The sequence below is a fragment of the Saccostrea cucullata genome, unplaced genomic scaffold (genome assembly GCF_032062105.1).
Source record: "Saccostrea cucullata isolate Sc308-1 unplaced genomic scaffold, CSIRO_AGI_Scuc_v1 ctg4638, whole genome shotgun sequence".
In the NCBI taxonomy this organism is placed as follows: Eukaryota; Metazoa; Mollusca; class Bivalvia; order Ostreida; family Ostreidae; genus Saccostrea; species Saccostrea cuccullata.
Window position 1 is genome coordinate 18,436 of NW_026934651.1, and position 14,717 is coordinate 33,152.

A 14,717-nucleotide genomic window follows, 5' to 3' on the forward strand; every position below is an offset into this window, starting at 1 on the left:
TATATGTTTCTTCCCAACTTATCATGACCAAGAGATCAATCAAAGTCTCGGGGGACTTCCCAGTGCATTCATGGAACCCAAACCTATTCCTTGAAAAAAGTCGAAATACATCCCTTCCTTTCCATACGTTTTCAGACTCCAAACCAAAACGGTGATGTATATTTAGTAAAGGGCCTGCTGGGGGTATGACTGCCATCATGATAGTGAGAATTATCTTACGCAAAAAAAATTATAGTTGTCTGGAGGGGGGTTCAACAATGCACGAAGAAAAGCCAGGGGAAATCTACTTTCGTCCATTAGTATTGTTCTACAAGTAACAATGATTAATAAAAAAAGTTATTATCAGAACAATGACTTCCCTTTAATAGAAAATATTTGTACTTCATTTCTCTTTTTTAAACGAACAATGCTTTGAAATCCCTATACAAGGTGCAACTTTAGAATACACATTAATGTATTTGAGATAAAGAATATTTTCTCATCTACACATTCATTTGATTTTGAATATGTTAAATCTGGTAATTGAATTGAAATTTGGCAGTAACATTGAACCATATCCATCATTCGATTCTATTTAAATCCTGCACGGGCTCGGGAAAGCCTTTTTATTCCTGAGTTGACACCGGTATTGTTAAAAGCGTGCTAGAAGATGAGTAGCAGTGAAGTGGATGAATTGCCTGAAGTATCTGAAGGTGATGTAAAATATTCATTGCTTTGAAAGTGCGAACTAATTTTACGATATAAATAAATGGCATGATTGATTTAAGCCAAGTACTTACCGAGCACTCCTTTTAGAAAACGATACACTTTCTTAACTTTGTCACGTGCTTACTTAAAACTATATTTAGAAATTGTTATATTTATTCCTTTTCAAAATAAAACAGCGCTCATATGGCAAAAGTAAAATCAAATTCATTTTTGTCTTAATTTATTATAGATGATAATGTGATTACCATTGTTCAGAGAAAGAAAAAACATATTAAGCTGTCAGATGATGAAGTACTGATGATGCTTCGCTCCTACCAAGTGCATCCATGCTCCTGGGCAAAGATAATTCATAGTATGAAGGAGAACAACCATCTGCTTCCAGCTGACGCAAGGAAGATGTATCTGAAGGGTGAACAAAGGCAGCTTAAAAATAGGCTTTCCAATAAATTTTCGAAATTGATGGCTGCACAAGAGAAAAATATCAAAAACACCCTGATAAGGTACGGTTTAAATTTTGACATAAAACAAAAAAGTATTGGCACTGTTTTATACTTCACATCCAACCCCTCCCCCCACCTTTGCTAACTATGTAACGAAATATTGCTTTCATAAAATTTTGAATATGGCACAGCATATGCAAATCATTTATTTAAGCTTAACAAGGAAAATAAACACCAAGACAAAAGAAATGAGATGGTACAGAGAGGAACATCTGAGAATCTCTACAAAGAGGGGAGGGGGGTAATTAAATATGTATTTATACAGTAATAAATATGAACTTAATGTATTACATTGTTTTTTTTTCAAATGTGTTAATTCGACAAAAATGATTTAAAAAAAAATTACATATTTAGGGAGGAAATCAGAAAAATTAAAAAAGGAAGATAGTCTAATGGCAGATCCTGGACCAACTAAAGGTACATGCAACAAAAGATATAAAAGGGAAGACATATTCAGAAATGTTTCTGACAATGGTGAGGACGAGAAACCAGTAGGACCATCAAGCTTTTGTTCATCAGCACAGAAAGACAAACCTTCGTCTTCAACCACAAATCCCTCTACATCCGAGGAATGTAGACCAGAGAGGAGAGGCAAAAAGAGACCAATTATGGAGCTAATCCTGTCAAACCAGGAGGCGTATAATCAGTTTATTACTAAAAAGGTCCCGAAACTCTTGAGAGCTCTCGGGGTCAGTGATTCAGAATAAAAAATATGCAATGTACCACTCGTTTTGATTTTTCATTCAAAATGAATTTTTTATGTAATTTTGTTAAATGAAGAGAACGAAAAGCTGAGAAATGCACGAATAACTTAGACCTGGAAAATTCTCGCATAAGCGCATTTCAGCAAGCTCGTCTTTAAAATCTACGATGTTAAGTTATCCTAATGTTTGTATGCATTTTACTGTAGTATTAACCTTACAACTTTACAGATCCCAGTGAAAACAACACAAATACTAATTAAATACATGTACAATGTATCTTTGGATGTGTTTTACAAAGAAATCTTCTGTTCTATATTTTTTGTGTTTGGAGTCGGTTTCTTTAAAATGTAAAAGTCAGCCGTCGATTGTAAAAGTAAGTCTCTTCATAAAACTCCATATATAGTAAGGCACTGACAGTGAATGACAGGTACAGTGTCACTCTAAAGTTTTTACATGTAGCAGTTTCGTTGTCATATAATATATATATAGTATGTCAGTGCATGGTTTTCTTAAGAGTTCTGGCACTGTCTTTGCCAATTATCTTTATGATAAGATTGAGAGAAAGATAGAATAGTACATTTATACACGAGTCCGTTTCTTAAAACAGATTAAAGAAATGTACTGAATAAGTAAATTAAAAAGAAGAAATGTTGCAACTCAACTTGATAATACGATATCTTTGAAAAATAAATGAAGTTTTTTTTATACTGACGGATTTTAAAAACACAACAAACATTTTTTCATTTTATTTATTTTTCAAAAAATATTGAAAACTTTTATTGCAATCTTCGTTCACCATACATAGCGTTGGTTTTTAAATTCCACTACCCGACTTACCTGTGCTAATTGTTTGCACGATGTGAGTAGTATTGCACGAGAAAATCGGGCCTTTTTAAAAACATATGGAAAAGTAAAAAGGGGGCTTTGTCGTTATCAATCAACGTTGTCGATGAAAGAATAGTCACCACTAACAGAAGAAATCGAAATAAAGACTATGCCGCGGTTAAATAATGTAATGCAAAATCGAGCACTCGGTCTGCTGCAAGCAGGAGTTAGTCAGCGGGGGGTAGCCAGGCGATTTAATGTTCATCCCTGTACAATTAGCCGGCTGCTGCATCGGTTTCATCAGACAAGATCAATAACTGATCGTCAAAGACCAGGCCGACCGTTTGTGACAACGCCACGTCAACAGGCGTACATACGCCAACGTCATTTGCGAGAACGTTTTACGGCAGCTGCAACCACTGCGAGGGAAATTATTGGACATCATGGGAGGCCTATACATCCTAGAACTGTTTCTAGAGTACTAAAATGCCATGGGATTCGCTGCAGAAGACCTTACAAAGGACCACAACTGAAGCAGCATCACCGACGTAACAGATTGCAATGTGCCAGACAAAATCTGAATCAACGCCGGTATTGGACACAGGTTGTATTTTCAGATGAGTCTAAGTTTAATGTTAGCAATGCAGACGGCAGATGTCGAGTGTACCGTCGTTTACATGAACGTTTTGTGGACAATTGTGTACTTGAACGCGACAGATTTGGAGGGGGTGGCGATAAACCACCATTTTCGTTCACAACTTGTAATTTTGAACGGAACTCTCACTGCCAGGAGGTACGTGGACGAAGTTCTTCAGCCTGTTTTAACACCATTACTGCAGCAACAGAGACAAACCAACAGGCTTATTTTTCAACAGGACAATGCGCGTGCACATACGGCAAGAATACCGCAAATTTTTTTGCAAACGAACGGCATCAACGTCCTTGATTGGCCCCTTTGTCTCCAGACTTAAATCCGATTGAGCATTTGTGGGACAAGCTAAGGAGACGTGTGCGCAGACGGAAGCCTCAGCCTCAGAACCCAAGGGAATTGAGTGAGCTTTGTTGGAGGAGTGGCAGATTATTCCTCAAAGGACTATTCGAAGTGTCTGCCAGTCAATGACACGTTGCCTTCGCGCCGTCATCCGTGCCAATGGAGGCCACATCCGGTATTTGTGACCAAAATCACATTTTTGACGCACCGCTCTTTGACATTGTTTTCAATTGTACCCCTTTTGTGAATAAAATGGTGCTAAATATTAAAGAACACTGAACAATAAACATGGTTGAATGTAGACAAGAAATAATTTGATTATAAGATCTATGTATCACGTGATCTATGTCACGCCTTAGAAAATGATATCAAATGAGAACAATTTTAGAAACATCAACAATAAAGAAAATATCCATATGTATTGTTAAATACATTGTATGCTCATTGAGTGTACATTAAACATTCTCACTAATTTAATCAACAACTTCCTTCCTGTAGTCGCATAAAATTTACTAATTAGTATGGCCTGCTTCTTTGGGTTTGATATCGATGACCCTTATAGCTTGTATAGTTCCTGCGTTGCTGGTTATACTTATAGTCCTGTTGGGGTTTTCCTTGGGTCTGGCGATGGGTCTCCTGTTCCCGAGGTCTGGTAGAGGGAATGTAGAATAACGAATTTAATTTGTCCCGGAATTCTTGCAGCTCCTTAGTGTGTTGAGTATTAATGTCCACAATTATTTGGTCGAACTTCTTCTCTTCCTGTGTTTTCCATATACGAAATCAATCAACCAGACTTGATAATGAGTTATTGGGACCCGACACTCTAAACCACATTGAATGAAATAGGATGATATTGTTATGATTAAAATGATAGTTATAATGGTAGTAGTTCTTTCTTTCTTTATTCTTTAAGCCAAAGGCTCATCAGATTTACATGTACAGCATATAAACATAATAAAGAGAACAGAATAAATATTATATATACAAAAATACACAAAGGATATAGATATCAATAGTAGTTACAAATTCGACTTTCGTAGAGCAGTAGCTTTATATAAAAATTTCCCCAAATTAGACAATTCTTTAACATTTTCGCTACTCATTAAACCTACAACTTTAAAAACACTTGGTTTGACATAATAATATTTCTAAATGTACATACTCCTCAAATTTTCATAAAATGGACATTTTAATATGAAATGAAATTCATCTTCAATATCATTACAGGCGCAAAGTGTGCAAATTCTTTGAGATCTAAGTGTATTATTATATCTACCAGTTTCATTTTTTAATTGGTGGTTTGATAATCTAATCTTGGTAAGCATTCTCCTATATCTATCATCAGTAGGTTTTGTTAAATATCTTTGTAATACAAAATCATTCATAACATATTGGTACAATTGTCCTTTTGAAGATGAAGTTACAAATGAAAAAATATTTTGTCTATAAATATCAGTCATCCTTTGTTCAATTATTTTATATGTACAATTATCAACAATGTTAGATTCCCATAAATAGCTCAAACCTAGTCTCTCCAACTCTTCCTTAATACACATAATCCACTTATCGTTACGTAAAACCATATCTTCATAACAGGCCCTAATTATACAATTATCAGTCCCTCTTAACTTGAGCCAATATTTAAAAATTTTTAATTTCATTTTTACTGCTAGTGGATATCTTCCTAATTCACAATATATGAAATTATTAACTGTTTTCTGACCCACTCCTAAGACTCTTTTACAAACGTTAAGGTGGATTTTTTCGATATCAGTAGCTTTATGCCATCCCTATACCTCTGATGCATATAAAAGTATACTACTTACGTAAGTATCAAAGACCGATAACTGCGTTTCAACATTAAATGCATGTGCTTTTAATGAATTAGATATAGCAAATGAAGCTTTTCTACCTTGCTCTGCGGCATGTTTTTGAGTTTTCAAAAATTTTCCATTGTAATTAAATAACATTCCAAGATAATTAAACTCGTTAACAATTTCAACTATATCGTTACCATAAATCCATTTCTCATTCTCTCTACAGTTACTGTACCCGCATCGTTATTCTTTACAAATCTATCGTGTCCTATCGTGCGTGTATCCTATCGTATCGTGCGTGTATCCTAACGTATCGTGTTTTCCGTTTATCGTGTTTTGCGTTTTCTATCGTGTTTTCCGTTTATCGTGTTTTGCGTTTATCGTGTAGATCGTTTATCAGGTTCTATCGTGTATCGTGTTTTGCGTTTATCGTGTATATTCGGAAACCCTCGCTTTTTATCTTTACAACAGGAAGACACTACCGAGGTATTCCGAGTTTCTTTTTCGTTTTGTTAACTAAAATAAGATTATTTTAACCGAGAAAGGGAAAAGAAAGTTTTATCCCTTAGTTTTTCATCATTAAAAGAAATATTAAAGCGAGGAAGAATAAGAATAAATATATAAATAACATAATTCATAAATTAAACAATTAATTATAAATTAAATTAAGAAAATAATCAAGGAAACAATATTAATATTTGAAAACAAAATAATCAATTCCCTGGGTTTTTTTTTAAATCATCGAATTGTATGATTTTTTTTTTTTTTGGTCAAAATTAAATATTATTCAAGTTTTCTTAAATTAGTTAGAGTCACTAGAGGATGATTTACGGTAAATCACGGTGTATACGTACCCCCCCCCTCCCCGAAAAATTATGAAAATAATTAGCAGAGGATTTATATGTATCTTTTTTAAATGCAATATTCATTTCCTTCCGATCAATCGTCTGGTACTATTAGGAATGTGTTTTCGTCTCTGATCTGCATGTATGCACGATTATTAAAAATCTTGATTACAAAAAAATAATAACGAAGCATTTTAGACATTGATCAAGATAACTTTAACACTGATTTTGTCCGTACAGGAACAATTTTTAAAATCTATTTTTATCACTATCTAATTAGTTAAATTCCTTAATATGTCTGAATGTAGAAAAGAATCATATCAAAATTATAGAATGTAATGCATGAACATGCTCCATCCGATTTATCACATCATGGCAGTTACTATAAAATAAAAGTTTTTCATTAATTTTATCTGGCTTTTGATAATCTAAAAATAATAAAAAGGAAAAAACATGATTGCTTTTGACAGCTTACCTTTTCGGCGTGAAAATAAATTGAAAATATATGCACCTGTGTGTCAAATCGAAGAGTTTTCCTTGCCATAAAATTGACATGTATGTGTACCTTTCTAATCAGCACACTGCCTTCCTGTGCGGCCAACACCCCTCCCCCTTCTCCCCTACCCCTATCCCCCAAAATGATAGTTCGGCTCGTGTGTGTTCACCTTCAACATACCTGTACTGCTCTCTCCCCTTGTGTCAAACGGTATCTATTTTCGGGATTATGTTCATACCTTGTGTGAACTACATGTATACTCAGAAAAGATTTTTTCTACAATTTATGGATTAAAAAAATCATTTCCTTGCTTGAACTTAAATAAAAAAATCATATAAATCAATTTAATTAAACGAAGTACCTGAATATAATCCGCTGATTTATTTATTTGCGCGAGATTTCCATAATGTTTACGTAACTAAGTCTTTTAATGAACTTTAAAAAAAAAATACTGCACTTATGGGACATGACCTTTCGGATCATCGGGTTTTCTTTCGGATCACCGGGTTTCCATTGGGTTATAGACAGAATTAATTCTAGGAAACAATTTCTTTGATCGTAGAAAAGATTGAAATAATTCTAACATTCTAAACTATGAAAATTTGCTCGTATTAATTTTTTCCTACTATTTTTTGCTATAATAATAAAAAAGAAGTCTGATCCCGCCGTGATCATGCAAGACGATTAAATGTATTGCACCCAATCAATTTATAGTACATGTATTAATCGATTTCATTCCATACGTATATATCTTTATTAAAGAAGTCAATATTATTTTTGACTATTCGGTTAGATCATGTTTATCTTATTTTAAATTGGTTATGGTTTTTTTAACATCCCGCCCTTCGAATATGCCATATATGAGATTACCAGGTGGGTCTTAAATAATTTCCAGGGCCGGTTTAATAATTCATTTGCATTAGAAACAGTACACACAAAGTTCAATAGCAATGATTTATAATTATTTACTTGGAAAAGTCGCATTTCACCCGTTTGATATTTTTTTTTTTTATAAATTTTTGTGTTTTGTATTGTAAAGAAAAAAAGTATTTTTTCATTCAATGTTCGTTAATTACGAGGTTTTAAGTATATCTGATATATAAATGTTTACATTTACATAAGTGAGAGCTGAGCGTAAACGTACATGTACATACATGTGCAGCTGTAGCAGATTCATATTCTGTTGACACAGTTTACATGTTTAAATGCAGAGCGCCATTATATTAACAATTATTTAGATTTCTACTCAGGAAATTAATTTTATTGAACTATATAGTTCTTTAAAGCCGATTTCTTTGGACCTTTCTTTCGGCCGGTCTTCTATATGTATTTTTTCCCCTAAGATTTTAATATTTAATTGCGATTTTTGGATACAGCGCAGATTGTAAGCTTTAGACATTAAATACAAATATTTAATTTATTGCGTAAATTTCTTCCGTGAAATAATTTAGTACTTGTAGACAAATTTATTAGGTACAAATATATTTTTCATATTAAGTAATAAATCTATGTATAGAGAATTTATAGTAGTACCCGTGAGAAACGGCACATAATCATGTAAGGGATTTTTCTGCAACAATTACATGTATGTTAAAATATCCATAATTAAAGAAGTCATAGTTCAACATTAAGATGAGAATTTCAACATTTACACAAATAATCGTAAATCCACACCCTTGAGTAGAAATTTAAAAAAAATTACAGTTTCCATTTCATAATAATCCATTTAATCATTGTCAAAAATATAAATAAATAAAAAAAAAAATTGTAAAATTACCAGTGATCTCAATTTTTTTATTAAAATAATTAAATGTACTTTATAATTTAGATTTGAAGCATTTAAATTAAAATATCACAGTAAAACAAAACAATCTTTTCGTTTTGTCAGAAAACGTTCCGCATTTTGAAACAATCCTATCAGGTTTTGCGTTTATCCTATCGTGAAGATCGTTTATCATGTCTATCGTGTTTTGCGTTTATCGTGTTTTGCGTGTATCGTGTTTTGCGTTTATCGTGTTTTGCGTTTATCCTATCGTGCGTGTATCCTGTTCTATCTTGCGTGTATCCTATTGTATCGTGCGTGTATCCTATCGTATCGTGCGTGTATCCTATCGTATCGTGTATCCTGTAAAGAATAACGATGCGGGTACTGTAATCTTACCACCATTTCTGAAAATAATTATTTTTGTCTTCTGAATATTAACTTTAAGATTCCACACAGTAGTATAATTACATAATGAATTCAACAATTGTTGCAAACCCTCTGGGCTTTCAGACATAATTACCATATCATCTGCATACATAAGGAGAAACAAACTAATTTCTTGTACATCTATACATTGACAATTTTCCTTAATAAATTGCATCTCAAAATCATTTACGTATAATGAAAACAGTAAAGGGGAGAGTGATTCGCTTTGCATTAGTCCGGCATTATTAGTAAAATATTCACTAAATAAGCCATTGTATTTCACACAACATTTTATACTTTGATACAATGCTTTAATTATTTTATACATTTTCCCTTGAATACCAATATTAAATATTTTCCTCCACAGTTTAATTCTATCTATAGAGTCAAAAGCTTTCTGATAATCAATAAAACAGCAGTATAAACGCTTTTTCTTACTCAAGTATTTGTTAACAAGTGATTGTAACACAAATATTGCTTCAACAGTTGACAACCCTTTTCTAAAACCAAATTGTGCATCAGACAAAATACCATAGGTTTTCTCCCACCGTAAGATTCTATTATTAAGAATTGTAGTAAATAACTTTCCAAAACAGCTCAAAATAGTTATTCCTCTATAATTATTTGTATCATTAACATTCCCTTTCTTGTACACTGGGACAATAAACCCTTTTGACCAAGACTCTGGATAGCATCCGCTCTCAAAAATATTATTAAATAATCTGTGTAAAAGTGGAAATAGAATTGTTTTACAATTAATAAAAACCTCATTTAGGATATAATCCTCTCCACAGCTCTTATTAAGCTTAAGTTTACCTATTGCATCTTCAATTTCCTTTTCGCTGATTATTTGGTCTAATTCTTCATACGATGGATCCATACCCAAAATGCTATCATTATCTAACTCAGCATTTGTTGTAGATACTAGATCTTTAAAATGGTTCAAAAAATCTTCATTGGACAGAGAAATATGTGAGCGCTTTTTTTTCTTTTTAAAAAGAGAATGAAAATGTTTTGTATTATGTTTTCTCAAGTAGTCTAGCATATTTCCCTCATAACGTTTGTACTGGCGTTTAAGTTTCTTTTCTGTTTTTTTTATAGATATTTTTATCGTTACATAGAATTCTCCGATTTTCTTCTGACTTATTGTAATTAAAGTTTTGTAAACTAAGCATATATTTTTTATATAAATCTTTACATTCTTTAGTAATCCATGGTTTATCTTCTGTATGACGTTTAGGATGATTTGATCTAAATGCTGGTGCTTCATGGCTATCGTTTTCCCTGACTTCACAATAAGCTAATACCTGCATATTTATTGTTTCGCATAATTTATCTACACATACATTAACATCCCTCAAGTTTGTAATTTTTACGTCCACAATATTACTAAGGATATCATAGTTCTCTGCCAATTTATCAAATATCAACTTACTGTTTTCGTTTTTCCACTTGACTGATTTACACGCTGCCCTGCCAGTGTTTTGTTTACATTGTGTGTCATTTTTATCAGTGTCCATGTTACCTTTTCATGTAATTCTGAACGATACGGGTGAGTGATCAGAGAAAGGTGTAAAAGTACTGCTAGAAAAGTCAGTAATTTTATCTATATTATTTGACTCACATAATAAATAATCTATCAAACTACTTCCATTTGTATTTTAAAATGTAAAACCTCCGTGTTCATCATTAGGAATTCTACCATTGACAATTTTCAAACCTGTAGATTTACATACATCAATCAGTCTCCTACCAAATACATTGCATATCTTATCGGTATTTTGCCTTTTGGGAAAATTCAAATCAAAATCTTCTTCATAAACCAAAACAGTATTCTCGTTAAGCATATCTTGAGGTAACTTATCGTTAGCAATGTAATCGATGCATTCACCTGTTCTAGCGTTAAAATCTCCAAAAATATAAACTTCCCCACTATCTTTGTATTTACAGTAAGATTCCTCTAATAATTGAAACAGATCAATGTCAAGTGAATCGTAAAAAACATTATTATTCGGTGGTATATCACAAAATGCTAAATATAAAAAATTGTTGCTGCACTGATTTACGGTACATAGTTTTAACCATACAATACTATCAAAAATAATATCTACTACAGATACTTTGAAAGACAGTGTATTTTTATATAAAATGACAATACCTCCACCTTTGATTTCTCTTTGTATAATAATTTTATCGTAATTCTCTAACTCAAACGAATCATCTTTACTTATCCATGTTTCACAGAGGCAAATGATATCAAATGAATTAATAACTGCCAAAAATTCATCATTTGATAATTTTTCTAACAGTGAACGACAAACATTCCACGATATAATCTAAGGTCACTTACATTCTCTGCTATTTTATTTCTTTCTAATGGTTTACTTGTCCATTTTAACTGGCCCGTGTACTGGTCGCGTTCCATTGTATTGGAATCACAATTGTCCGTATTAGCGACCACGTCTCCCTATCTACTATTCCTACGTACATCAGACTGCTGAGGTGGTGGGCGCTGGAGAGCGTGGGCGTAATCCATTGGCTCCTCGTCAAGTTCGTCATAATCTACGTCGGGCTCGTATAGGTAGCCATTTACGTACAGTTTGTCGCGCACTAGTTTTACGTATGCACCCTCATCTCTGTATTGCCGCATCACTGGGATAAGTTGACGTAGTAGAGTGTTTCGGCGACGGATTATGCCTCATCAGGGGCCCCAATAACGATATTCCATGTTTATTGTAAACTTGATTTTATCAATAGATCTCCGATGTTTTTATGCTTACTATACGCAATGATGGGTTCCGATTTGAATAGATCTTTGCATGTTGGGTCTGCTTCCAAAATATTCCAATACTTTAAAATCCGTTTTTTTAATCCTTTGACGCGAGGGTTAAATTTTGTAACCATGACGTGTGGATGACTTGAATTTGTTTTTTCTCTCTTTCTTAAAAAGAGTTGTCTTTCCTTCTGTGTTGTTTCTTCGACTATTGGGTTAATTTCTTCCTCAGAATATCCTCTCTTTGAAAGATGTCCCTTGAAATCCTGTAGAATTGTTTTAAGAACTGAGGGGTCGTTAGTATTTCTGGAGTGTCTTATACATTCTCCTTTGATGAAACCTTTAAATACAGAGACGTTGTGTGCACTGTTTCTATGAAGATATTGAAAATTATTAGTTGGTTTTATGTAAGATTTGATATCAAGTTTCTGACAATGATTAAATCTATTGCCTTTGTAAACCGTTGTGTCCAGGAAATTCACGGATGAGTGAGCTATTTCAAATGTGAATTTAAGATGTTTATGACAGCTGTTACTGATGTCAAAAAATTCTAGAATTTCTTCCTTTGTTCCGTTAAAGATTATGAATCCATCATCCCTAAATCTGCCATGAAACAGAATTTTGTTGACCTGATGAAATTTATATTCAATAATCTGCGTAATTTCGTACATTCTCATGTCTGAGATTTCCGGGGAAGGTACTGCGCCCATGCTGCAGCCTATGATTTGTTTGTAGAATTTTCCGTTAAATTCAAAGTAATTGTTTTCTAATACGCATCTGAGAAGAAAAATTAAGTCGTCCACATCAGGATACGGGATGTCTGAGTTGCTTTTATCCGCGTTGTTGTAAGCATTCCTGACGGCATTTAGTTGTTCTTCAAATTCCATATTTGTATACATGCTGGTTACATCGTAAGTGATTAGTAACGCATCAGTCGGGAGTTCTAAGCCTTCGATCTTATTGATAAAATCAGTAGTGTCCTTGATATAAGTTAATTGTTTTTGTACGATGGGGATAAGAAAGTAGTCACAATATGCCCCAATTTTCCTCGTTGGTGTATTGCATTGAGCAATAATTGGCCGCCCAGGTGGTAATCGTCTGATACTGCATAGGTCATTAATGAGGGCATTTCGGACATTGTCTTGAAGTTTGTGTATTTTAGGGAGCAGATAAAATTGGCCGCATTTGAGTGACGGATTTTTCTCTTTCAGAAATTGTAGAGTAATTTTATCTATGGAGCCCCTGGAGTGCATGTCATTTATTCTTGTTTGAATAAGATCTTGCAAGTATATTAAGTTTGGCTTTTCAACTTGCATATAATGCTTTGAGAGTAACTGGCGCTCTGCTTCTGATATGTACTGATTCCTGTCCATTATAACTGTAGTATTGCTTTTGTCCGCTTTTTCAATGACAACATTGAGATTTTTTTTAAGCGAGGAAAGAGCGTTTCTTTCGCTATGAGTTAGGTTGTCTTGGAATGTTTTGGTTGTGATAGATGATAATTCCAACTTTGTTTTGTCAATGTATTCTTCAAGTAGGCTACATGTGTAAGGGGGTTGAAAACCCGACGAAGTTCTAAATGGGTGGATTTTTGAATCTGCCCCATTATCAAAATGATATTTGCATCTCAATTTTCTAGCAAACTCGTCGAAGTCTTTAAGGATACACCTCTTAACGTTTTTTTGTTTAGGTGTTGGAATGAATTTAAGCCCTTTTGCTAATAGGACATATTCATTATCATTTAGTTGGTATTTTGATAAATTGAGGACGTATTTACGTGCCTCGTTTAAGTGCTTCCACTTTTTGATACGTCTGAGGTTGGCAAAGTATGGTTTGATTCGTTTAGTACTTTTATTGTCTTTTTTCCGTCTATTGAATCGCCTTGCCATTCCAATAGAGGAAATGGATACTGAGTTTGTAGATTATTGAGACTACAATTAATAAATGAATATCGTCTATTACACGTGTTGACGTTGTAATAGAGATTATAAAAGTTTAGCTGCAATGGCCCGTCTAGTTATCAGAGTGTGATAAGTTAGAGGGTTTTGTAGTAATCTAATGCGCGGATAGAACTTCATAGGTTATATAAATTTATTAGTATCACGTGATCTATGTCACGCCTTAGAAAATGATATCAAATGAGAACAATTTTAGAAACATCAACAATAAAGAAAATATCCATATGTATTGTTAAATACATTGTATGCTCATTGAGTGTACATTAAACATTCTCACTAATTTAATCAACAACTTCCTGTTTTCCATAAACGACATCAATCAACCAGACTTGATAATGAGTTATTGGGACCCGACACTCTAAACCACATTGAATGAAATAGGATGATATTGTTATGATTAAAATAATAGTTATAATGGTAGTAGTAGAGTGTTTCGGCGACAGATATGCCTCATCAGGGGCCCCAATAACGATATTCCATGTTTATTGTAAGCTTGATTTTATCAATAGATCTCCGATGTTTTTATTCTTGCTATACGCAATGATGGGTTCCGATTTGAATAGATCTTTGCATATTGGGTCTGCTTCCAAAATATTCCAGTACTTTAAAATCCGCTTTTTTAGTCCTTTGATGCGAGGGTTAAATTTTGTAACCATGACCTGTGGATGGCTAGGCTTTGTTTTTTCTCTACTTCTTAAAAAGAGTTGTCTTTCCTTCTGTGTTGTTTCTTCAACTATTGGGTTGATTTCTTCCTCAGAATAGCCTCTCTTTGAAAGATGTCCCTTGAAATCCTGTAGAATTGTTTTAAGAACTGAAGGGTCGTTAGTATTTCTGGAGTGTCTGAGTCAAGTGATTTGAGGTACGTGGCTGATGAGAGTCACTTTCTTTGAAACTGATATGAAGGACAAC

At 33.5% G+C, this 14,717-nt stretch overlaps 1 protein-coding gene across 1 annotated transcript; it reads right to left on the reverse strand.

The window, feature by feature from the left end:
• Nucleotides 1-11,807: 11,807 nt before the first annotated feature.
• LOC134241129 (uncharacterized) lies at nucleotides 11,808-13,739 on the reverse strand. The gene has a single exon (XM_062723212.1). It carries the CDS (start codon nucleotides 13,737-13,739, stop codon nucleotides 11,808-11,810), a length of 1,932 nt encoding a protein of 643 aa, XP_062579196.1.
• Between the last annotated feature and the right edge of the window lie 978 nt (nucleotides 13,740-14,717).

Bases quoted from the DNA above. Each gene is read 5' to 3' on its own strand.
- LOC134241129 (XM_062723212.1), bottom strand. From the start codon at position 13,739: ATGGCAAGGCGATTCAATAGACGGAAAAAAGACAATAAAAGTACTAAA.